Source organism: Suncus etruscus, chromosome 4 (genome assembly GCF_024139225.1).
Source record: "Suncus etruscus isolate mSunEtr1 chromosome 4, mSunEtr1.pri.cur, whole genome shotgun sequence".
Lineage (NCBI taxonomy): Eukaryota > Metazoa > Chordata > Mammalia > Eulipotyphla > Soricidae > Suncus > Suncus etruscus.
Window position 1 is genome coordinate 119,611,118 of NC_064851.1, and position 25,633 is coordinate 119,636,750.

The 25,633-nt window shown below is 31.4% G+C and overlaps 1 protein-coding gene across 1 annotated transcript in view; it reads right to left on the reverse strand.

Moving 5' to 3' along the window:
- ANXA10 (annexin A10) overlaps nt 1-25,633 on the reverse strand; it is a 147,313-nt gene that overhangs the window by 20,763 nt on the left and 100,917 nt on the right. Inside the window, exons 2-3 of the mRNA XM_049772677.1 lie at nt 13,047-13,128; nt 5,279-5,373 (exon numbers count right to left, since the gene is read on the reverse strand). Of these exons, the coding sequence (XP_049628634.1) occupies nt 5,279-5,373; nt 13,047-13,128 (177 nt within the window). The remainder of the gene's footprint in view (nt 1-5,278; nt 5,374-13,046; nt 13,129-25,633) is intronic.

The following is a 25,633-nucleotide window of genomic DNA, read 5'->3' on the forward strand; positions in this document are numbered from 1 at the left end:
CCCAACAAAAATATACTAGCTCTGAAAAGAGAAATGGAAGAGTGGGCTAATAGTTATATATAGGGCACTCCATCCCCAGAAACCTGGATACACATTCACTTGAGTTATTCTCCAGGATAGACCACATGCTGGCCCATAAAACATACATCCATAAAATCAAGAGGATAGAAATCTTACAGACCACCTTTGCTGATCACAAGGCAATTAAATTAGATGTGAACTACAAAGGGACACAGAAGAAAACATTTAATACCTGGAAATTAAACAGCTACTACTGACAAGTGGTTCAGAGATGAAATCAAAGAGGAAATCAAAACATTCTTGAAAACAAATGACAATAAAGACACAAATTATCAGAATTTATGGGACACAGCAAACTGGTACTGAGAGGAAAATTTATAGCATTGCAAGTACACATCATGAAGGAAGAAGGAAACCACACGAATAGCTTATAAAATTATAAATTTTATTTAAAATAAATTAAATTATATAAAATTAAAAATTATAAAATAGCATATAAAATTAGAAAATGATCAACGAAAGGAACCAAAGATACATAGGCAGAAGGAAATAAAAAAAATACGTAGAGCAGAAATCAATGAAGTGGAAATCCAGAAAAAAAGATCAACAAAAGCAAAAGTTGGTACTTTGATAAAAACAATATTGATAAACAATTGTCAAAACTCAAAAAGAAATTGAGAGAAACTTGATAAACCAGATTAGAAAGAAAAATGGGGAGATCACTACAGATATTGCAGAGATTCAAAGGGTAATAAGAGACTACTTTGAGAAAATCTATGCCTTGAAGCATGGGAACTTGGCAGAAATGGACAAATTCTTAGACTCATATCTTTCCACAATTTAATAAGGATGATGTAGCATATTTAAACAGCCCCAGCACTATTGAAGAAATTAAAATGGTGATCAAATATTTTTCTAAAAACAAAATCCACACCCAAATGGGTTCACTAATGAGTTCTTTCAAACCTTTCAAGAGGAACTTCTACCAATCCTTTTAAAGCTCTTTCATAAAATTGAAGAATAGTTTCTATGAAGTTCTTTCATAAAATTGAAAAATAGTTTCTATGAAGTTAACATCACCTTGAAACCCAAACCAGACAGAGATGCTGCCAAAAAAGAAAATTACAGACCAATATCCCTGTTGAACACAGATGCAAAGATCCTCAACAAAATCCTGGCATTTTCACCCAATTTGTGACAGAGTTTTATTTCTTCACTGGCATTTGTTTCTGGAATTTTTTGGTTTAGGAAGTTCGTTTTTAATTAATTTATTATGTATATATTTAATATATTAATTTATTGGTCTGTGTCACACTTGATAGTGCTCACTTGTTACTTTTGACTCTAAACTCAGAACTTACTCTTGGTAGACTTAGGGAACTATAAGGAATGCGGGATTAAACTTGGGTTGGCCTTGTGCAAGGCTAATGTAGTCCTACCTACTGTGCTATTGTTTTGCCCCTCGCCCTTTTGTATTTATTTTAGAATGGTGCCACTGCTGTTATTTTATACTTGAGTGATGCTACATCATACCTACCACCAAAGTACAAGAATCCTCCCACTCACCACCACTTTTTCCCCCTAGTTTTTATTATAATACCATGATTTACCAAGATGTTCAAAATAGTTATTTCAGGCTTTAAGTGTTCACCAGTCCTACTACCAGTGTGACCATACTTTCACCAATATCCCCCATCCACCACTGTAGCCTGCCTTTATGCAGGTACAAACACATTTACTTTATATTAGTTGTTATAACACAAAGGCAACTAGAATTATCAAATAAATCCACAAGGGTCATTTTGAAATGTTTATCTCTCCATGGTGTTAGCAAGGTCAGTGTCTCAGGATTTAATAGGTTATTGTTTGGTAATACTTGAGCCTTTTGTACCACTAGTTTGGCTCATGGAAGCAGGTAGAATACTATGCAACTTTTCATTAAATTTCCTGTGATATTATTAGATTTACGTTACAAGATACTAAAGTGTCCACGTGGTCCGTGATCTATAGATCTAAAACAAATTAGGTGGCTAAGACTTTTAATAAGACCAAGTCATGCAGCTGGGCCCTATCTGTTGGAGGGTTTTGGGGAGGCATTAGGTTGCTGTAGTTCTTTCAGAATTGGGAATCTCTCTCTCTCCTTTCTAAGAAGGTCACAATGTCACACGGTTCTCTTAACCCAACTCACACCACTCTCAACAACTATTCTATTAACCATATCTCATGGTTATTTTCAGTATGGATTTTCTAGTATTTGCTTTGTTTCTTAGGTTCCTTATATAAATGAGATAATATGGTGTTTGTCTCTTTCCTTTTCATTTGGCATGATTTCCTTTAGTTGTTGGGACAACTGCCTGGTTCAGTGTTTTTGGAAAACAACTGATAGATATCTTAAAAATTAATATAAAATCTTCCATTTCTAGCATCTACTCCAAGAACACACAAAATTTATCCAAAATGACAGATATACATCAATGTTCTTCACAACATTATTTATAGTAATAAAGATATGGAAGCAACCCAAATTCACAATAATAAAGAAATTGTTCTTTCACAGTGGATTAGTACTTAATAATGAGAAAAGTCAATAAAGAAATTGTGATTTCACAATGGAATAATACTTATCACTGAGAGAAGACAAAGCAAACATTCTTTAATGAAAGACTTTTCTCTGAATGTAGGTACCCCATTTCTTAATTGTTTTCCTTTGTTTTAGTGTTCTAGTTTTAAATAATGCTTTAAACTAAATTAACTTGATGTATAAAAAAACTGATGGGTTTTTGTTGTGATAATTAGTCAAATCCAAAAATTTATAACCACTATGAAAATAAAAGCCAAATTAAAATCTAGTAGGTGCTTACAATTCTTATTTATGACAATATATTCCTATTAACTATATAAAGGACTCACAAAATAAATAACAATCTAATCAAATAATAGTGGGTTTGCAAAGATACTTTTTTCCCCACCCCACAATGATACTTTTTAAAATACTTTAAAAATGGGTAATAAGTATATGAAGACAATTTTTCATTGTAAATATAAAACAAAAATATGGAGACGGTTTATATATATATTTACTTAATAAAATAATTTAAAATTAATAATGATCAAAATATTCCAAATCATTTCAGAATATAAATGAATATAAAATAGCTTTCATCATTGTCAAATTAATATAGGTAAAAACATATAACAAGATTAAAATTATGTAACATGTAATAGAAAAACGAACACTAACACATTATTATAAACTGTGTTTTATAAATTGGCAGTCACTTCAATAAACAGTATGAGGATATATATATATTTTTTTTGGTTTTTGTGTCACACCTGGCGGTGCTCAGGGGTTACTCCTGGTTGTCTGCTCAGAAATAGCTCCTGGCAGGCATGGGGGACCATATGGGACACTGGGATTCGAACCAACCACCTTTGGTCCTGGATCAGGTGCTTGCAAGGCAAACACTGCTGTGCTATCTCTCCGGGCCCAGTATGAGGATTTTTAAAATTCGAAACTAAAAATATCTCATATTTCAACAATTCTACTTCTAGGTATTAGCTGAACAATATGAAAACACTAATTAAAAAATTGTGTACCCTTATGTTGATTCTAGCATATTTGTAATATTAATATTGAAAAATGTCCAGAAATATGAATGGATTAAGAAAATATATTTTGGTGTGTATATATATATATGTGTGTGTGTATACATATACATATATATAACATACACACAATAAAATACTATTCAGATATTATATTAACTTTTGCTATTGTGACAGTTGAGTGGAGCTTGATGGGATTATGCTAAGGTAAATCAGGTACCATGACTTTTCTTAAATACAAAGAAACAACAACATAACAAATAAACATTTGTGTTATAAACAAAAGTTTGATTACCATAGAGGAAGGATATGATAGGTCAGAGGAATCCATTAGATATTGGGAGAGAGGACTTTGGTGGTGAATATATAGTATAGTACCATATATATATATATTTTTTTTTTTTAATATATAGTATAGTATAGTTCCATGGAGGAACTAGATAGTCAACCAATGTTACCTCAAAAATAAGTCCCTATAAAATAAAAAAAATGGTCCAAAGAGATAGTACAGCTGGGAATGCACTTGTCTTGCATACATCCATATCTAGGTTTGATTCCTTGACCACATATGTCTTGTTGAATATGCCAAATGTCACTCCAGGACACTAAGACAAGAATAGCCTCTTGAGCATATTTCCAATTAAATAAAAATTAAAATGCTGAAATATTACTCTTTAATATAGAAGTATACATATTAAAGTAGACATGTTGTATTTTTTTCATTTTCCTTCAAAATGAAATTGGCACCGCTGTCATGGGAATTTAGATTTTACTCAGTCAAAATAATAACTGCTTTTCTTTTGTAACTAATTAAATTGACTTGTGGCAGTGACTTCTTAGAATATTAATTTATTGTAAAAGAGAAAGTGATCATGTACCAAGAGCAGTTCAAATACTCAAGTTTAGAAATAGAGTAAGTTTATATTATGTGGACTAATTCTACAGAGGGAGTTTTATGATAGAGTTTTATCAATAATGCTCAGTTTGAGAAGTAATTGCTATTTCAGGTCCTTTTGACCTGAAGAGTTTTTGTTCTGAATCTGTGGTTTAAATGCATAACAAAAGAAAGGACTCTTTAATGGTACTTGCTTTGAAATTAAAATGTGATTACTTTAAAGCACTATGGATAGTTTTATTGCTTTAAACTATTTTTAAACTGCTATTCTTTTTAATGGTTTCTATAACTGCATGCTGTGAGAAGAAAAACTAGCAGAGAATTCACTATGGTTGAATTAGGTGAGAATTTGTGGAGATTTACAGGAAAAGATATTATTTTTTGACTTTGTGATCATTAGTCCTTTTTCTGCCTTTATTAAAGCTCCAAACAGGGTGTTTCCAGAGCCACATTTTTAGCCTAATGGGACCAACAAGCAGTGCAATGTTATCATTTTTTCTCATTTTAGAAAGCAGGATAGTTTTTGAGGGAAGCATAGTGGAGTTTCTGTGAATGTGAACATACCTCATGCATGGCAACATTTAATGCTATATCTTTAATTTATTTCTTGAACTATGTTAAATCCTTAGGAACAGTTTCTGACATACTGAGAAGTCTGCAGTTTTTGTAATCTGTTAGGCCACCAAAAACAATAATAGCCTCTATTTACTGAAAGTGTTATTTCTTAGAAGTTAAATCAAGATAAAACTCTCTTACCCGGCCATACATACTCTGGTACGCCTCTGCAATCATTTGCCTTTGAGCATTGCAGCGCTGAGTAAGAATGCCAATTAGCATGTCTTTATCACAACCTGCAAAAGAGTAATATTTGAAGATTAGTAACAGTGCTGCTTTGAGTTTAGGAAGAATCAATTACTTAAGAATTATTCCCAGTAATGCAGCTATATCCCTGATGGTGTGTTAGAGAAAACCTAATTTTGGAAACCACATAGCAATACTTGACAAAACTTAGGTTCTTTCTTTTCTTGAGTTGGGGGGATCAAATTCCTGAAGATGTATGTTTTTTTTGGGGGGGAGGTTTCACACCCGGCAGTGCTCAGGGGTTACTCTTGGCTCCAAGCTCAGAAATCGCTCCTGGCATGTTCAGGGGACCATATGGGATGCCGGGATTCGATCCAATGACCTTCTGCATGAAAGGCAAATGCTTTACCTCGATGCTATCTCTCTGGCCCCTGCAGATGTACTTTTAAAAAAGATCCACTAAAATATGGTTCATGTTCTTTAACTACTAATCCTATCCTACTAAAAAAGTGCTTCTCTTATTTTGTATTTAAAGGGGTATAATATTCTCTCAATTAAAAGAATGTGGCTTAATATTATGGCAAAATATTCAATCTAGTACAAGATCTTCAGATAAAGAAAGAACACTGTGGTATGAAAATTACGCAAATACAAGGCTTATACACACTTCTGATAAACTTTGTGTAACTTTCATGGTTTGCATGGAACATGGTCCATCTTAAACAAAATAATGACTTTTATTTCTGGGCTATGAGAAAGGTAGTCTTTATCATATACACTCTCTCCTTGAACCAACTGATATACCACCCAAATATGAGTTTAAATTTTGTTGTCATTTTAATTTAGCAAACAAAAATTCTTTGCCAATTCCCTAAACCTGACTAAATTGTAGGCAGATTTGTGCCTGACTCCATGTCCTTGATGTCCCATTTCTGAAAGCTTTTATTTGATAAATATTGCACTTCTAAATTCAATCTTTATGCCCTTGAGATTAAATCTCCCAGACTCTTGTGAATTTTCAACTCCAAAATGGCTTTCTCAAGGACATAGAAGGAGTTCTTTTGAAAATGTAATCTTCCAGAAAGAGAGCTCCTATGGGAGGATAGGTACCTAACCTCCTTAAGTGCCAATTAACAAACATAAATGAGCTAATCCCATTGACCTATGCTTCCAATTCCTAATACTTTTTCAGAACTTTTCCACTAACTCACCAGAGTTCTTAAACACTCTTACTTATTGGTTTCAGAAGAGTTGACTTCAATAGTATTCCTCTATTGCCTAGTCTTGAATAAGGTCTCCTTTGCCTTTTTTAACTTAGTTGAAACTTTTCTTTTGACAAAAGGAGATACTTAGTAGAGGTGAGGAGGAAAATACTTGAATGTTAAGCAAATAATCTTTTTGAAAATAATGAAAGCCATCTTGGATGACCTTGAGTACCATAGTAAAACTATGATTAAGGTTATGAAATATCTAAAAAGGGTAAATGACAATAATTTCTATTAATTAGTATACCAATGAGAAATGGAAGGAACAATGAGTAGTAAGTTTTTTGCTGGTAAAATAAATGGGTTGGAAGCTCTAAATGGAGGAAGGATAATAACAGTTCCAAATAGCAACATTTGTGAAAACTAGGATTGCCTCTATTAAAAAGCTTAGAACAGTGAGGTGTCTGAGGACTAGCCAGTTAAATCCCTGAACTTAAAAGGCATTTAATTTTGGAGGAAGGTTTGTTGACAAGAAGTACTCAGAGGGCCCAGGGGTCACTCCCAGTGACACTAAGCCAATTGAGAACAATTCAGTATTAGAGCCTGAGGATGTAATTCTACGTAGTCCCCATGGAGTCAGGGACCACAAGGCTACCCTGGCAGGATGGCCTGATAGACACCCTAAAATGAACATGATTTAGAATAATGATAGAAGAATTTTAAATTTTTTTCATACTTATTTTTTATCACATTTATGTATTACAGTATTTTGAGCTTTTCTATTGTTCTATAGTTTATCCACATTTAACCTGTTGAATTGCTTTTAATTTTGAAAGTGTTCCTAGTACTTTTATTAACTTACTTTCTCAGTGGTATTTCAGAGTATATCAGTGATGTAAGAGGATTTTGAAATAAAAATATTCAAAATTAAAATGACATTAAATTTAGGAGTTAACTTAGAAACAGCTGATTTTCTGCCCCTATTATGTCTGCTAAATTATTGTTTCCGAAACAGATAGAAACATTTTGTAGTTTTTGAATGTGATTAAATTTTATTTGTTAAAGCTATTTATTTTAAATTTCTATTATATAGCTATATGTGTTTTAACACTATATGTTTTAATTAAATAATTGAATATTATGACTTTTTTGTATAGAGGAAAATTATTATTTTTTCACATTTAAAAATACCTTTTTAATTGATTTCCCAGCACTTTGAATTATGTAACAATTGCATTTAAAAAGAAGAATTCATTTTGTATTATTAAATTAGGAAAGGAAATTTTAGATACGTATTTTATTTGATATTATAGAAAAGCCTGATATAATGAATTTCATTGGCGGCTTTACAGGCTTTTATGATGTACATTCAGTTTTTGTTATTTGGAATTAATATAATCTATATAGCCTTAACACTGAAGTAATTCTGAGCTATTGTTCCTAGGGAAAGTGTCTAATACACTTTTTTTGACGTATCATTTTTTTGGGGGGGGCACACCCGGCTTTTTCAGGGGTTACTCCTGGCTGTCTGCTGAGAAATAACTCCTGGCAGGCACGGGGGGGCCATATGGGACACCGGGATTCGAACCAACCACCTTTGGTCCTGGATCGGCTGCTTGCAAGGCAAATGCCGCAGTGCTATCTCTTCGGGCCCGACATATCATTTTTAAGCCAAGATAAATGCAACTTACATTATAGACATTTGTTTGTCAATATTATTATGAAACTAGCATGGCTTACCAACTTAAAAAAGTGACACTTCTAGTAACTTTCTAAGTTACACAGTTTAGACTGTATATATGTTTTTCTGCGGATCTCTGATTTACAATTTATCACTATTTGAAACAAGCAATCTAGCCAGTACCACTTTCAAAATAAAGTTGAGCATTATATTAAAATTATTATCATATTTATTTGTCTTATGAAATAAAAACTTAACTACTTTCCCAAGCTTCATAATGTAAAACATGTTAATCTAGCATATTCTGGATAACATTACATATAAAGTGAAGAACTTTCTCTTTCCATTTTTGGAGATAATTAATTAACTTTAAAGTTATAAAAAAGATTTGACTCTTGTATGAATGAAGCCTCTTGTATTTGTAATTAGCATAGCAACACTATACCTTGTACAGGTATAATTTTTATTTAAATATTATTTATTATATGTCCTTGGCATATTGTTTAAAATAATTATTTTAAAGGTATATTGTTTAAAGGTATATTATTTAAAATAACATAATTACTAACAGAAAGTATAAAAATACAAAACATAGGGTACTATATATATTGTAAAATTGACCATTATTATAGTATTAGTGTTAAAACCATAAAATCTGGGAATATGTACTTTGTTGATTTTTAATTTAGTTTATTTTCCCAGTTTTTGTTTATTATAATAAGCAATTTTAGTATTAATTTTGGAGTCTTCTATAATTTTTTTTCAATTAGAAAGATTGGGAGATTTTGAAAGTGTAGACAACAAGCATTATCTATATTATTAATTAGCATGTTATGCCAGAAATAAAATTCATTATTAATAAAATTTTACGTAATTTCTAAATAGTATTGAGTGGTCTACAAAAGCCACTTTAAATATAAAGACATTAAATTAGGGGATAAAGGAATACATAACAATCTAACATTAATAGACAAAAGTTGAAATAGCTGTAATAAATTTAACAGAGATATCACAGACAAAGCTCAGTTCTCCAGGAAAACATAAAAGCTCAATGTGTAGATGCCAATAAAAACACTCATAATATATAAGGCAAAAACTGATCTAACTTGAAGAGTGGAGCCTGATCCTCACCAGCCACGCACTTCAAAGAAGATGCCATCCCAACTCTGGGACCCAGTGCATCCAGGAGAGCCCACAGAAAGCACTTCATCAGAGGTGATTGACCCCACCCACAAAGAGCAGAGCAAAAGGAGTCTGGCTACTCTACTCCACCCATGTCTGTGCATATCTGCTAGTCAGTGAACTCCAGCACAACACATAGAAAACACCACACTACATGCATGACAATGGGAAAACAACACAGGCCTTCTCCATGTATAGAGAAAGAAGATGGCAGCACTGAAGACCCGAAAGTGCTGACCTATTTAGCCTTAAGATAAGGTTTTAGTGAAGCTATATGGAAGATCCTCAAAGAACTCAAGGCATGATATGAATTGAACTAACCACAGATATCAAGAGGATATGAAAATAGAATGAGAAAATTCTAAGCTGAAATAACAGGACTGAAACACTTGGTAAGTGAAATGAAAACCTTGCTGGAAATTCTTTCCAACAGAGTAACAGTGACTGAGGAAAGAATCAGTGAGTTGGAAGATAAGATGCATAGCAACTCCATACAAAAGAAGAAGTTGGAAAAGAACTTTAAAACAAATTATCAGACAATGGAAAATATTCTAAAATTATAGGAACAGTCAAAAATAGATGTTTTTGATAAACACAAGAGAATAAGAATCATTGGAGTCTCAGAGACCCAGGAAGAAAATCTCCATGAAGAAACAACAGTCAAAGACATAATTGTAGAAAAACTCCCAGAGTTAAAGAGTACACACAACTAAGTCCTGCATGCCTGAAGAGTACCAACTAAATAAAAGTGATCAAAGAAAAGAATTAAAAAAAGAAAAGAAAAAAAAATAAAAGAAAAGGACCCCAAGAAACATTCTACTCACAATGATAAATCTCATAGATAGGAATAGAAAATTGAAAGCAGCAAGATCAAAAGGGAAATTACTTTTAAAGGAGCATCCTTAAGTTTTACAACAGAACTGTCACAAGAAATCACTAAGACCCAAAGGCAGTGGTGCGATATAGTGATAAAAATCAATGAAGTGAGCATGTGAAAATACATTAAATATTAACTGAATTTAATAGAATATGAAAGCAATTGTATGTTATTATCAAGTGGGTTATATTCCAATAATACAAATATAGTATTCTAAGAATAAAAAAAATTCAGTGTTAAATATTTATTATTATAATTTAACGTATCACTAGAAAAAAAGAGATTATGGTTGTATCAAATGGTGAAGAAAAACCTTTGGCAAAATCTAACATCTCTTTTTGATGATAAGTCTCAGTAAAACAAGAGTCAAGGGTAATTACTATCAACTTATATGCATTACCACTGCAAAATTGGTATAAGCAATATACTAGTAACAGTGAAACAGATAAAGAAAAGGGTGTCAATCTTACTTCTAACAGCTGTGTTTAAAAGTAGAATAAATTTGAGTAGTATGAATCATGTTATTTCAATATTTCCACATTTGAATTAAAAGTACTAGTTTTTCCTGTGATCTCTCAGGGTTTACTTTTCAATTATGCTTGTTAAGTGATATAAAATAAATAGCATTGCTCTAATAGATAAAAATTTGTGCAGGAATTTTAACTTTCAATGGCAAGAAATAAGAAAGTGAGAATATAATTGAGAGATTTATTTTAAGTCACATTAGTGATTTTTTTCTGGAAGTTGAGATGATTTTTGTAAAAACTACTTCTTTTTATATTAGAATTTTGCATTCTAGTTTTTCAAAGTAAAGCATTGTAGTCAATTTAGTAATCAACATATGGAATTACATCAAATAAAAAGATTTCTGCAAAGCAAAAATATCAGAGGAATTAGTTATAAACCATATAGCAGATGAGAAGTTAATACCTAAAATGTATAATTATTAAAAAAGTCAAAATACTAATTAAACAGTGGGTACAGGACCTGAGTATATTTTTTAATAGTGAAAATAATAATAATAGTGAAACTAATAATAGTGACTATTTTTTAGTAGTGAAAAACACTGGCAAACAAGTGAAAAAACTGCTCAGTATCACTAGCCTTTAGGGAAATACAAATCACATGCAAAGAAATAGGACATAAATGTTAGAGTATCTATTATTAGAAAGATGATATAGAAAGCATAAATATTATTCAGTAATAAAGATAGTATTCCCATTTAACAACATGGGTGGAGACTGGAACAATAGCACAACAGGTAGGTTGTTTGCCTTGTATGTGGCCAACCCCTGTTTGAGTCTCAGTATCCTACATGGCTGCCTGAGTCCTCTAGGAGTAATATTTTTGGTGGGGGGGGGGTCACACCCGGAAGCGCTCAGGGGTTACTCCTGGCTCTACACTCAGAAATTTCTCCTTGCAAGCTCGAGGGACCATATGGGATGTCGGGATTTGAACCACCATCCTTCTGCAGGCAAGGCAAATGCCCTACTGCTGTGCTATTTCTCTGGCCCACTCCAGGAGTAATTTTTGAGTACAGAGCCAGGTGTAAGCACTGAGCACAGCCTGTTGTGCCACCCCCTTCAAAAAGAGACAACTTGAATCTATTTTGAGGACATTATTTGTGCTAGGTGTACTAATTTAGAAGAGATAATATTATATGAGATCACATAAAAGTGGTCACTAAAATGGCTAAACTCAAAGGCACACCAGAGAGTGGAGTATGGGAGGAATGGGAATTATTTGCCAAAGGGTAGAGAATGCGACTTTCTCTTTTATCAAAGAATGTCTGTGTATTTTTTTTTTTTTTGGTTCTAGTGTCACACCTGGTGATCCTCAGGAGTTACTCCTGGCTATGTGCTCAGAATCGCTCCTGGCTCCGGGGACCATATGGGATGCTGGGGGATCGAACTGCTGTCTTTCCTAGGTCAGCCTCATGCAAAGCAAATGCCCTACCACTGCACCACTGCTCAGGCCCAAAGAATGCCTATTTTATAAAAAGTTTTCTTTATTGGCTCTTTGCTTATCTTTGTTATAGACATTAAAATAAGTTTTATTTTAAATATAAGGTTGTTAAACAGCTCCATATTATATATTAAGTATTAAATCATTTTAAAAATGTTTCTACAACTTTTTATATATTTTTCTATGTTTTCATTTAATTCATTGAGCATTCATCTATGAAATGACTGTATGCTTCATGCTTTGGAAACTCACAGACTAGGTTGCTAATCTCATATCAAACATGAGATTGAAAGTCAAACAAACTGAAAAATTATATGGTGACATGAGAACATAAAAAGATGGTGTCCATAAACTGACATAGCTGACTTCATTAGTTTCCAAAAAAAGATTCAAAGAGGATGACACATTTGAAGAGGATTCTGAAGACAATTAATTTGTATGCAAATTAGCAAGGGGATAAAGATAATATTCCAGAACAGAGGTAGTATTGAATCAGTTTACAGAAATATTGAAGAACAGAACCATTTGAAGAAATAGCAGGAAATTTGATTTGGCTAGAAATAGTAAATTAAAATTTTTAAAAGGCTAGAATACAAAGCAAAAGAATTAAACTAAATTAACATTTTTAGTGTGGGCATATTGTTTGGACTTTCCATTGATAAAGTTAAATCTAATCACCATTATATTCCTTTCTATTGTTTTTATTCTTCAGCTCTTGTTTTCAATGCTTGTCTTCTGCCAAATGCCAACTATTTGCACATAAATCAAATAGATAAAATGAAAAGAATTACAATTAGAAATTATCATATTTACCAAATCCTTGGAATGCTCCTTCCAACATTTGGGCATCCATCATGGGATTGAAATTGGGAGCTGGAAAGATTGTTCCCTGTGCCTGTTTGAAGAGTCCAACAGAGAGTAATTATAGTAATTCATATCAAAGATTTTAACAGTGCTCAAGAATTACTCTGGTCGTGCTCAGGGACCATATGAAATGCCAAAGATTGAACCTGAGTTGGCTGTTTCCAAGGCAAGAGCCCTACTTACTGTATCTCTGCAGCCCTGTATGTAATTTATGAGAAAAAATAGATCCTTTTTGTTTTGGTTCTTAATCAATCATTCTCATTTATATTGGCAGCTGTTACTCATCTAGGAAAGTAAGATACAAACAGTAGGAGAAAATCAGTGATGAGACTAGAGAAATAGTGCAGGAGGTTAGGCATTCATGCATGTAGCTGCTTCAGCTGCAACCTCTGAGAACTGCTAGTGATCACTCCAGAGCACAGAGTTGGACTAGCACATGAGTACTCTGAGTTGCAGCCCCCAAACATACCCTCTAAAATATACATGACAAAATATCTTCTTAGTAAATAGTAAATACAAGGAATGGAGATAAAGTACTAGTAGGTAAGGTACTTGCCTTACAAGCCACTGAAATATTTTCTGTCCCTGACAACTTGACAACCAATAATTCTCCTCTCACCCCCAAGTCCTGCCAGGAGTGATCCCTGAGCACAGAACCAGGGCTAAGTTCTGAGCACACATGAATATACATGGAATCTATTATGCTGAGTGAAATGAGTCAGAGGGAGATAGACACATCTACGGGTTTTAAGAACAATAAAAGACATTTTTGCAATAATTCTCAGATACAAAAGAGATGAGGGCTGAAAGGTCCAGCTCACGATATGAAGCTCACCACAAAGAGTGGTGAGTGCAGTTAGAGAAATAACTACATTGCCAACTATCAAAACAATGAGAATGAATGAGGGACTTAGAAAGCGTGGTGGTGGTACAGGCAGTGGGCGGGGCAGAGGGAGGTGGGAGATTTGGGGCATTGGTGATGGGCATATTGCACTGGTGAAGGTGTGTATTCTTTATATGACTAATCCCAACTACAATCATATTTGTAATCAAGGTGTTTAAATAAAGATATTAAAAATTAAAAATTCAAAAAACAAAAATGAAATTTCTTTGGCATTTTGGAAATTTTATTTATATTTAGAATAAAATTGTTTTGGGAGTAATTCACTATATATTCACTGATATATATAATACTAATGATTTGATCTCAGATGGTAAAATACCTATGAAATAGATTCTCATATATAATGAATAAAATATTGTTATAGATTATGAATGTAAATAGTTATTTATTGTAACAAAATATTATAATTAATGGTTCCATTATATATTAAAATAAAAACTATCCTAAATAATATGACAGCATGTACTATAGATATTAAATAATTCAAATTAGTAGAGATTTTATGATTTTGTATGAACAAATATTTTATGTTTTAACCAGGTTTAGAATTAATGACATAAAATACATAGAAATACAGAAAAATGTGAAGAGTAATTTATATATTTGTATTGTATTTTATAAAATAAATTGTAAATTATACCATACAGGTATTATTAAACATTTAACATTTTTATAATTGTTTTATATACATATATATGAAAATACTTAAACATTTTGTGTCACAAAATGATTTTGAGTGAGAAATCCTTTACAATACAGAACATACTCTAAGTCTTTACACCTCCTTTTGACTGAAGTACCAGCCAGATTGTGAATAATTTAGGCAACTCCCCTTTCATTAGTCTGACTTATTAGAAAAGACAGAACATTGGTAACATCACGAGTCCTTTTGACTCTGCAAGTGCAATCACATTACAGTCACTTCACCCTCAGATGGGTCTAAAAGATGTCTCAGGAGCTCAGAGAACAGCATAAATCAAAGTGAATAAGACTGCAGTTACAATGGCTTCTTTCCTGAAATAGAAAGCTAGAGCTTATGTGAAGCTGATCAAGATGAAGTTCTACATAATCGTTTCTGAGAAAAAAAGATCTTTTGTTTTTATTGACTCTCTTGAAGATTTAGTTGTTTAGTATCCCATGCTAATGAGGCCAAATATGCATTTGCCCATCTTTTTTTTCTTTGTAGTTTTACTATGGTCCCTAATACTTATAGCAGGCAGAATTACATAAGGGTAATCTAGTCCCTGTTTACAAGATATTACATAGAGAAAGACACTGTAGAGGGAAACTAAAATAATGTGATTTTATCCCTGCGAAATATTAGAAAATATATATAAACACAAATTCAGGTATTTTTCTGCTAAATTTTTAAAGGAAGTATTTTGGACCTTTGCAAATTCTATTTGTACATATAAGGAGGAATGCAGGAAAGAAAGAATGAAGAGAGATGTAAAGTCTCCAAGCTAGTATAATACCAGACTTTGAGTTTTGTTATGCTTAGTGGTAGACTGTTTACTTGTAACTTACTATACATTTCTTAAACATAAATTAAAAAGAAAACTCATTTCATTTTGTTTAATCTATATATGAATTGCATCCTATTGTAATTATGGGGTCAGCCTAAATTGCTAAAAATCAGATTTGTTGTCAAGCATTTTTTTATTTTTTACTTTGACATATTCCCCAATACATGGCATGGCTTTAACATATTTATTTTAATATAAAAATAAAACAATGTCGGGACCGGAGAGATAGCATGGAGGTAAGGCATTTGCCTTTCATGCAGAGGTCATCGGTTTGAATCCCCATGCTCCATATGGTCCCCCGTGCTTGCCAGGAGCAATTTCTGATCATGGAGCCAGGAGTAACCCCTGAGCACTGCCGGGTGAGACCCAAAAACCACAAAATAAAATAAAATAAATTAAAAACAATGTCTAGATAATATCTGGCATTGCTTGGGACTTATTCCTGGCTATGCACTCAGGGATCATTCCTGGCAGGCTTGGGGAAGATAAGGAATTACCAGGTTGGCCATTGGCAAGGCAAGCACCCTACCCACTGTACTATCATTTTGGCAATAATACATTTTTTCATTATTAAGGCAGATAATTTTTTCAAAGCATTTGGATGAACACCTTAGTAAAAATTTGTGTACCAAGAATGTATTTATAAATAAAAACTATAAACAGACTTCCACCAAGTTAATTATTTTTTGTTTTCCTGAAGTGTTAAAAAATTTTCAAATTCGCAGATTTGTCAAATCCAGATATTTACACCTGTATTTCCATGGTAATCACATCAGCAGTCTTCTGAGACTGATAATATTAACCTCATTTCACAGATGAGAAGACAGCGAGGCTGAGTAAATAGTTTGAAACCACACATGGCATGAAGCTAACATTCTATCTCAAATTTAACTTTATGGCATTGAATTTTCTATTATAGCTTATATATATGTATATATAGATATACATATATATTGCAATTGGTATAAGACAAAATAACCTGTACTTTGGGGACCTTTTTTTATATTTTCAAGGAAAACATTTTCATTTATAAAGAATAACAAAGTTCTAACAATAGAAGTTCTTATTTTTTAAGTAAGTCAGTTATAAGTAAAAAGAAAGTCTATGTTTGGGGTTGGGGTATGGACCGGCATGTGTTTGGATAATATTTTTTTGCCTGTTGTTGAGCCTATGAATTAGCCCTAAAGAACTGTTACTTATTGAGCACCAACATATATTTAGGGATAAAATATTTCATTTCTTATTTGCAAAATCCCAATATATAGCAGTCTGTTGCCATGATAATTTTAAAGAATTGAAGGGTCTGGGTTGGGTTCATGATAGTGGATAAACAATAGTATTGGGTTGTTTGGATATTTCTACACAATTAAAATAAAAGAAAATGTAGCTGAAAGTGAGCAAGAGAACTCTTAATTCTTGTTCCCTTTTTCCATTTAGCATTAAATAGAAATTTTTAGACTTCTGATAATTTATGTGTGAAAAATTATATTTTATATAATTGGTTATAGTTTAGTTGTTGATATTTTCTTTACAGGCATTAGTAGTAACTAATATTTCCAACTGGATATTATCAGGATGTGAGAAGTAAAAGAAGTACATTATATCTTAATTGGTTTAATATTGGTGTTTGACAGCATTTTGTTAATTAAGTAAATTTTTTGATGAAATTAAAGTAAGGAAGCCAAATAAGAACATATATTTGAAGAGCTGCCTTGCATGCAGCTAAGCTACTGCTACAGTTTTTATATCCAGCAACACATGGTTCCAAAGCTTCACCAGGAGTGGTCCCTGAACACAGAGCCAGAAGGAAGCCTGGAGTACAAAAGAGAATGGGCAAAAGAAACCCCTACTTCAAAAATATCTTTTTAGTTGTACTGATATTTCAAATATATTTAATGTCTTTAAGTAAATGAGGTGATTTTTAATCTTTCTATAATACCTCATTTTACAAAGGTTTTAATTTTGCTCTGCTTTTATTTGTAAAAATCTATCCATATCCTTTTGAGTAGCAATTAATAAATTTTCACCTTTGGAAGTTTGCATTTTAGAAGTCAGGAGACATAAAGAAACTTCAGAAAATTGTATAGCCAAATTATATAAGTTCACCCTCTCCATTTTGTTATCTTCATCTGTCACTAACACTACACAATGCTCCCAAGATAGATTCAGAAAACGGTAGTCAGCAGATGTGAAAAGAATTCTAAAATTGTTATTTTATGTTTAAGTAACATCCAATGGTTATTTATATGTGAAGCATTAATAATGCTCTTAAATTTTTCCTAATGTTTGCTTAATGAATTTGCATTTTCTATAATAAAGTTTATATGCATTTATATGACTTTTATTTATTAAAATACAGTTATAGAGGTGTAAAGTTTAAATGTTAAATCTGTACTAAAAACATTTATATAATTCAGAAACATTGAGAATGTATGACAATGGGATTAAATCATTCACATGACTTCTTAAAATAAAAAAGTGAAACAAATGTGAATGATTTTCATTAACATTCCAGCATGATAGCAACATGGTTAATGGTAAATACACATTTCAGAGTGAAGGATAAAACACCCTGGATATTTCTTCAAAGAAAACATAGAAATTTTCTTTCACCACCATCCAACTCAGAGAAGTTGACTAGACTATGTTTTAAAAAATAGAGATAGAAGATGTTATTCTAGCAAACCATGTCATGGAAAGTGAGTAAACACTAAAGATGATGAATTATCATCATCAAGTTGGGCACTTAGATAATATAGTACATTCCTGTTGGGGCTAACAGCAAAAGCTGTGACTGCATGACTAGACTAGTTTCTGTAAGTAAAGGGGTGGGTAACTCCAGTAGGTTTGTAAGGATTTGAATAACTTAATGTAGTTTCAGTGTTTGTAGAATGTCCAGAATATGTTGAGACACTGTATGTGTGTGAGAGAGAGAGAGAGAGAAAGAGAGAGTGAAAGATGAGGGAAAAGGAGACATACAGAGAGAAAAAGTAGACAACATGTATGCAGATAAGATATAATTGTTTGCATACATGCACATACATCCATATGCATACATATAGATACAGCTATGCGTTCACACATATATAAATAAAAGTGAAAATATTGGGTTTGGAAGATACCTTTTTGTTTGTTTTGTCCTTTGAAAATACAGGTGGACAGTGCTTACAGCACACAAATCTTGAATTTTTAAGTACCTATATATAGTTATGAGAATCTCAGAGCTGGGAAAGTGGTTAATTCTAGAGGATGGGACATGAAAAAATATTTGCATAGTACACTACATCAACTTTAATGATTAGTACCTGTAACAAATAAAACAGTACATAAATATTCTTTTCAAAACAAAGTAAATATAGATCATAATATAGATACTCCTCCATCTTTTAGGAGAGAATAAATATTTTAGAGTGAATCTGAATCACTGTATTTTTGACTATCATTCACAGATTAAATCATACATAAGCCTCTGATTCTGAGGTGTATTATTTTATACTTATCTCTCTCTGCAAAATAAATAACAGAATGTTTTCTGTTGCCATTTTTATACCTGGAATATTTTATTTAACACATATCATTTTATATATATATAAGAATGAGAAATGTATTGTTGTAATTAGAAGTTATTGAATATCTTAAAGGAAGATTTGCCAAGTCTGTACACATTTCTACTACTATTCCAAATATCTAGGATAATGACTATGAAAGCTGTATGGAATGTACTGTAAGTCCAGTTGTGACCTTGGTAGCAAAAGAAATTTTAGATTTCAAAACATGAATTTAGCTGTCACTAAGGATTCAGAAATAGGCCTTTTTGAAGCAAAGGGTCTAGATATACACTGTGAAATTTTTTTTTGCTTAGTGTGCCTGATTGATTTATTAATATAGATGTGACAAAAAGTTTGCAGAGATTTATGTATGCTAAACACCAGTGATTCAGTCTTTCAACATCTTTTTTGTTTTCTTTTTTTCCTTTATACTTAGCAGAATTCATACATAATAAAGTCAATATCTCTAAATAATTGAGCAATAATTTAAAATATTACATTTTTGGCCACACCCTGTTATGCTCAGGGCTTATTCCTGGCTTTACTGCTCAGGAGTCACTCCTGGCAGGAATCAGGATAATAATGTATAATGAGGATCAAACTTAGTTAACTGCATGCAATGCAAATGCATTACCTGCTGTGCTATTGCTTTGGCGCAAAGAGAATATAATTATAATGATATCAACCTCATAAGAAGAATCCAACAAATGCAATACAATTCATTTACTTTAGAAAACATTAATAATATGTAGTACTTGGAACAACTTGTATTCTGGAATTAAAGTACTTTCTATTTTTATATTTTGGGAACTTACAACACTTTCAATTCTTGCTTATTTCAAAGGTAATTTCTCAAATGATGCAGTTAAGATAGAAAAGTAATGATGGGAATGTTGCACCAGTGAAGGCGGGTGTTCTTTACATGACTGAAACCCAACTACAATCATATTTGAAATTAAGGTGTTTAAATAAAGATATTAATATAAAAATAAATTATTTGGATATCAAAGCATTAGAAAAAATTTTCATATTTGTATTATGGCAATTTGTAAGAAAATTGGATGTACAAATAAAAATAGGAATAGCTTGTCAATTAAGTTATTTATACTATATAATGGAAGTATATGTAACTTATCATCTCATGTGTAAATAGCCTATAATTACATTTTGTGCATGCTTTCATTTTTTTAAAATATTTTCTTAATTATTTCTAGCATAATTTTCTAGAATGTATGAAGAAAGGTGTCGTTGAGAAAGAATATATCTGTTGAGAAAAGATGAATTATTAACAAAGTAACTTTTTTTGTTTTGGGGCCACACTTGGTGACGCTCAGGGTTACTCCTGGGTATGCACTCAGAAATCACTTATGGCTTGGGAGGACCATATGGATTGCCGGGGGATCGAACCAAGGTCCATCCTAGGTCAGTGCATGCAAAGCAAATGCCCTACTGATGCGTCACTGCTCCATCTCCATTAAGTAAATGTTTTTAAGAAGCAAATTTTTATGATGGATGATTCACAAACCCTATGTAGTTTTATGAACACTTAAAGAGTTTTTGTAGGAAGTTTGACAACATGACCTTTGAAACTATGAATTATTTTATTTTATTTTTTTTGGTTTTTGGGCCACACCCATTTGATGCTCAGGGGTTACTCCTGGCTAAGCGCCCAGAAATTGACCCTGGCTTGGGGGGACCATATGGGACATTGGGGGATTGAACCGAGGTCCTCCGTTGGCTAGCGCTTGCAAGGCAGACACCTTACCTCTAGTGCCACCTCACCAGCCCCGAAACTATGATTTCTATAGTACGTCCTTGCTTTTAGATGAATCAAACAGAGACTCCTGATTAGGAGTTTCTGCTAATAGAAGAAATCTTTGGTAAATAGGACTGGGTGTTGATCTAGGAGCTGGTTCTAAATGACAAATAACTAAGTAATTCCTTTTAGATGGTGTCATTATGTCTGCTTTCTCCTTTGTAACTAGTCACACCATATATTATTCATTTAAGATAGCTCTGACTCACATTGCTCAAACATTATTTCTAAGGAATTTTATCTTGCCATTTTAAAACAGAACTTGAATAGTTTTAGAAGTGATTTGCTATAATCTGCATTTAAAAATCACAAAAAATATATGGCTATTAGAAAATCTCATATTTTCTGCATGCCTTATGATATGTAACCTGAAAAACTGGAAAGTAGAAATGATTCAACAATTTAAACTTTATAATTGCTATAGCTATTAGGGTAAGTAATCATTTTTTAGAACTTGTGAACTGGATCCAGATTTGTCTTAATTTATTTAACATTCTTCTTATGTTAGTAATTTGCAATTCCAGAATGATAGTCTCTACATATAGATGAATGTATGTATCAAATGTAGTGTTTTAACAATTAAATTCAGTAATTTTATTTGCAGTCCTCACATGCGAACTAGTGGCAGGAAGGAGTCTATTACATAAAGTTGGCAAGTTGATGATGGGTTATTTGCCTTTTCAGTAATATGAGGACTGTGTATTGGGCAGGTTAAGGTACTTATAGGTCACTGCTTAAATTCATTGAGATAGTTTCAGTGGTGATACTTCGGGCAAAAACCCAATTATATTGACTCAAAGCAAATGGAAATAGAGGAATTGAATACAATACTTTTTAAGGCGATCTCTAGAAAAAAGAGAATGCAGTTAACAGGTAAAGTGACATTAAAAGTTTTTAGAATGATGATAGGTATAGGGAACTTGTATTGTTATATGAGGAACTGGTTTCTCAAATTTTTCCAAACATGTTATTATTGCAGATGCTTTCTTTATGTCTGCATATAAATTATATATATATTGCACTTATATACAATAAACACACAGATTTCATCTTACCAATAGATACAAACTTAACCTTATTCCTAGAAGTGAAATTATGTATAAATGTCAGGGAATTTATTTAATTGGGGGCAAGGTTGGCTACTTAATAAATTAGTTAATAATAACTTCCTTATTTGAGAATACTGTACAACTCCGAAATTCTTATTACTGTAATTGCCTCTTAGTTCTCAAGCAGTTCTTATGATAAAGATACAGTTATCGTACTTATATTACAAGTATGAAAATTAAGGTACAGAAAGATTTAGTAAATTAGTCACACAGAGGAAGGTAAAATGGCTGAGTGTGTTTAACCATTCTTTTACAATCATGTTTTAATAATTCAGACATTAAAACTACTTATGACTGCTTTGTGGGGTTAAAAAATTAGAACATTATTTATCTCTTTAAGGAAAAGTTGCTACATTCTACTTTTCCAATCTTGTTACTTCAGCAGAAACTTCAGTAAAGGTTGAACATAACCAGCATAATTCATAACTTTTGTTGAATCAAAGTGTGTAAAGTTCAGACAATGTAGCTTTGCGATAGTAAAAGGCAATCTAAAGTATGAATAACCTTTTATTAATATTTGCGCAGTAAGTCATATTTCAGATAAACAGTCAAAGTCAGATTTCTTGGATGGAAACTTTTCTCCCAGGAATATCTTTTCAGCAGGGAAAAGCTACTTTAAAAATGACCTGCCTAAGTTAACAGCCTTGGTTCCCTTAGGAGGCTTTTCAGCCTTCAGTCACTCCTGGTTAGTATGCCATGACTTTGTTTCTGACTTACTGAGCTCTTTCTTGAGTACATGCAATTAACAGCTGTACACCCCTGTTTATTTCTAACTAGCGGGACTAAAATACTTAATTACTTGTTGCCCATGTAGATATCATTTAAGTCGATTTTATCTGACTTTGCTGTTTTGGGGATATTCTAGGCATAAATTCATGAGTAAGAGCTTCATTCTGCAGATACTAATGCTAAATTTATATTGCTTAATTGGGTTCACAAAGGATCAGTTCTTTATACAATGAAGTCAGTATTAATGCAGCATAATTTCTCTGGCACTTTTAGCTCAACCAGCAATTTTTATGGAAGAACTAGAAAATATATTCAGAAGAAAATTAGTTTAGTGTATAAAAAGTGTATAAAAGCTTGAGATATACTAAAATAGGGATGCTCAGGTTTGGTTGTGGTCTGGGAAAGTTTTATTTTTTTCTTAACACTCCGCAGTGCTGACCTGTATTCTATAGAAAACAAGATAATTCATATACATGACGAATTACTAAATCAAAAGTTCTGGCTTGTAATAATCATTTAATTAAATCTTGTTTTATATAAACAGTGTTACAGTTAGAACATAAGTAAAATACACTTAAAGTGTCATAAGTAAATTTACTTTCTTAATATAGCTAACCCATTTAAATTATCCTAGACATTGAGTTATTTAACTTTATAATTCCGGAAGTAATTTTTAAACATGTATACTTATTACTTATAGAATTGTCACTGAATTTGTATGTTTTTTCCCTCTTGACTTGTATATATTTCATATATACAAAATATATATATGTTATAATTAGTAACTCTCAAAGTAAGTTATACTTTAATTAAGTATATAAATTCATATATAATTTAAAGTGAGTCAGAACTATTACATAGAGAACTAGAATTTTGTTTTAATAATCAGCTAACTCAGTTCTCTATACTGAATATGATAGCTTTTGATTTCTTGCCTATGAAAGAGTACAGTTCTTGAGAATTCCAAGTCCAAATAGAAATTAAATAGATAAACACGACATCAAGTATTGAACTCTTTAATGCTAAATTCTAACCACTTGCACTTTTTTCTTTTTTCTTATGTTAATAGGTAATCCTTAAAAATTTAATAACTGTGATTATGCAGGGTCATTTTATCCTCAAAACTCACTGACATTTAAGTAATACATAAAGGCTAAAGTTTATCTCTAATGTGATTGATCCTAAAAATAAAGTTTAAGTTTTTAAAAATACAGTTATTAAATCTTTAGTTTTCCTTATTTACTCTAGAATAAAATCATATTTCATAAAATACTTTATTATTATAACTTTCAATAATCTTTAAACTATAACTCAAATATTTTCTATTTTAAATAAATTTATATATAGGCACATTTTATATTATGTACATAATATACAGAACATTGTTTATGCTTTTCAGATAGATATAAAGAATAGAAAGAAGAAATACTATTTTTTCTAAATTAAATTATCATGTTTTTCTAAATTTTAACTCATCTGTAGTTATATAAAATTCACAGTAAATAAAGAAATAATATGAACTTTCAACTTTAATTAGACTTAGCCTCTCAAAAATTAAGATACTTAAGTAATATCAATAGAAAGAACTTATATTTTCAATCATTACTTAAATTTAATTTGAACACATTATTAAACAACAATGTCTAAGAATCAATCATTTGTGTATGAGTAGATGATATTATTGTGCCAAGTTTAACCAAATAAAAAGTATTTTTATAGCATGATAAAAATATGCCCATTTAATTTTTGAAGACAACTGTAATGAATTTATTTTTAAACATGCACTTAAACAGTCCAATCTATATCTTGACTTTTCAGAAGTTTGCAAATTATTATATTGAAATAATTTAGAAAAGGGAACAAAGAAAATGATAAAATATATTTATACAATACTTAAATTCAGTGGTAATTATTAAAAATTTAATATCTACATAGATAGTTTTAAATCTACATATTTTAAAATAGATTTAAAATGAATTTAATTTTAGTTTTTCATAAAGAGAAGTACTATAGTGACAAATAAATTCTTGTGATGTTATATAAGAAATTATAACCCTCTTAGGTAACATAAAAAAATCTAGGTAAAATTGTCTTTATGAAAAAATAGTCTATTTTGAGTGCACATAAACTAGAGATTTAATTATTTTAACTTTAGTTTAATAGTTACATTGAAAGCTTCCAATTAGCATATAATGAAAGTAAATTAAAATATCAAATTTTCTGTTGAAAGTACTTGTATTTGAATACTACAAGTGAAATGTTATAAATAAGGTTCAAATCTCAAACAAGAAAAATTTTAGAAGTAATTATTAATTATACTTACATAATTCCCACAAAACATTTTGATGATAAAATTTATCTTCAGTGTAGTTGAAAGAGATTTTAGTGTTTAGTTCTATAAATTTGTTTCAGTTTCCAGAAAGAATTAAAGCTGATTTATTAATCAGATTTAAATACCTATAATGTTCATTCGATTCTCAGTAAAATGTAATTCTAAATAGAGTATATCTCCAGATACATAATTTATACTGAGCTATCTGTCATAAGTGAGTAGGTAGGATTAAAATAAATAGAACCAGTAACCTAACCCTGAGTCCTGTGTTGATTTAAGAAACATACAATAGCCAACCAATGAAAGTAGTGTAATCTTTTTAAAAAGCAATGACTTATGCACAGTAAATTGAATAACCATAAAGTTAATGATTTATTTTCTGTTTTATCACTTTAATATCTAGCTTTTTCATTGACTCAAGTCCTTATATTTATATTTCAAATTGCTAGGTTTCTATGTGTTGTTCTTTATTTTAAATTATTGTAAGTTTGACCATATGTTAAAAGATTAGTGGTACATAATTGTTATTAATGATAAAAAGTGTCTGCAAAAATCATGTTTTAAAGACATTT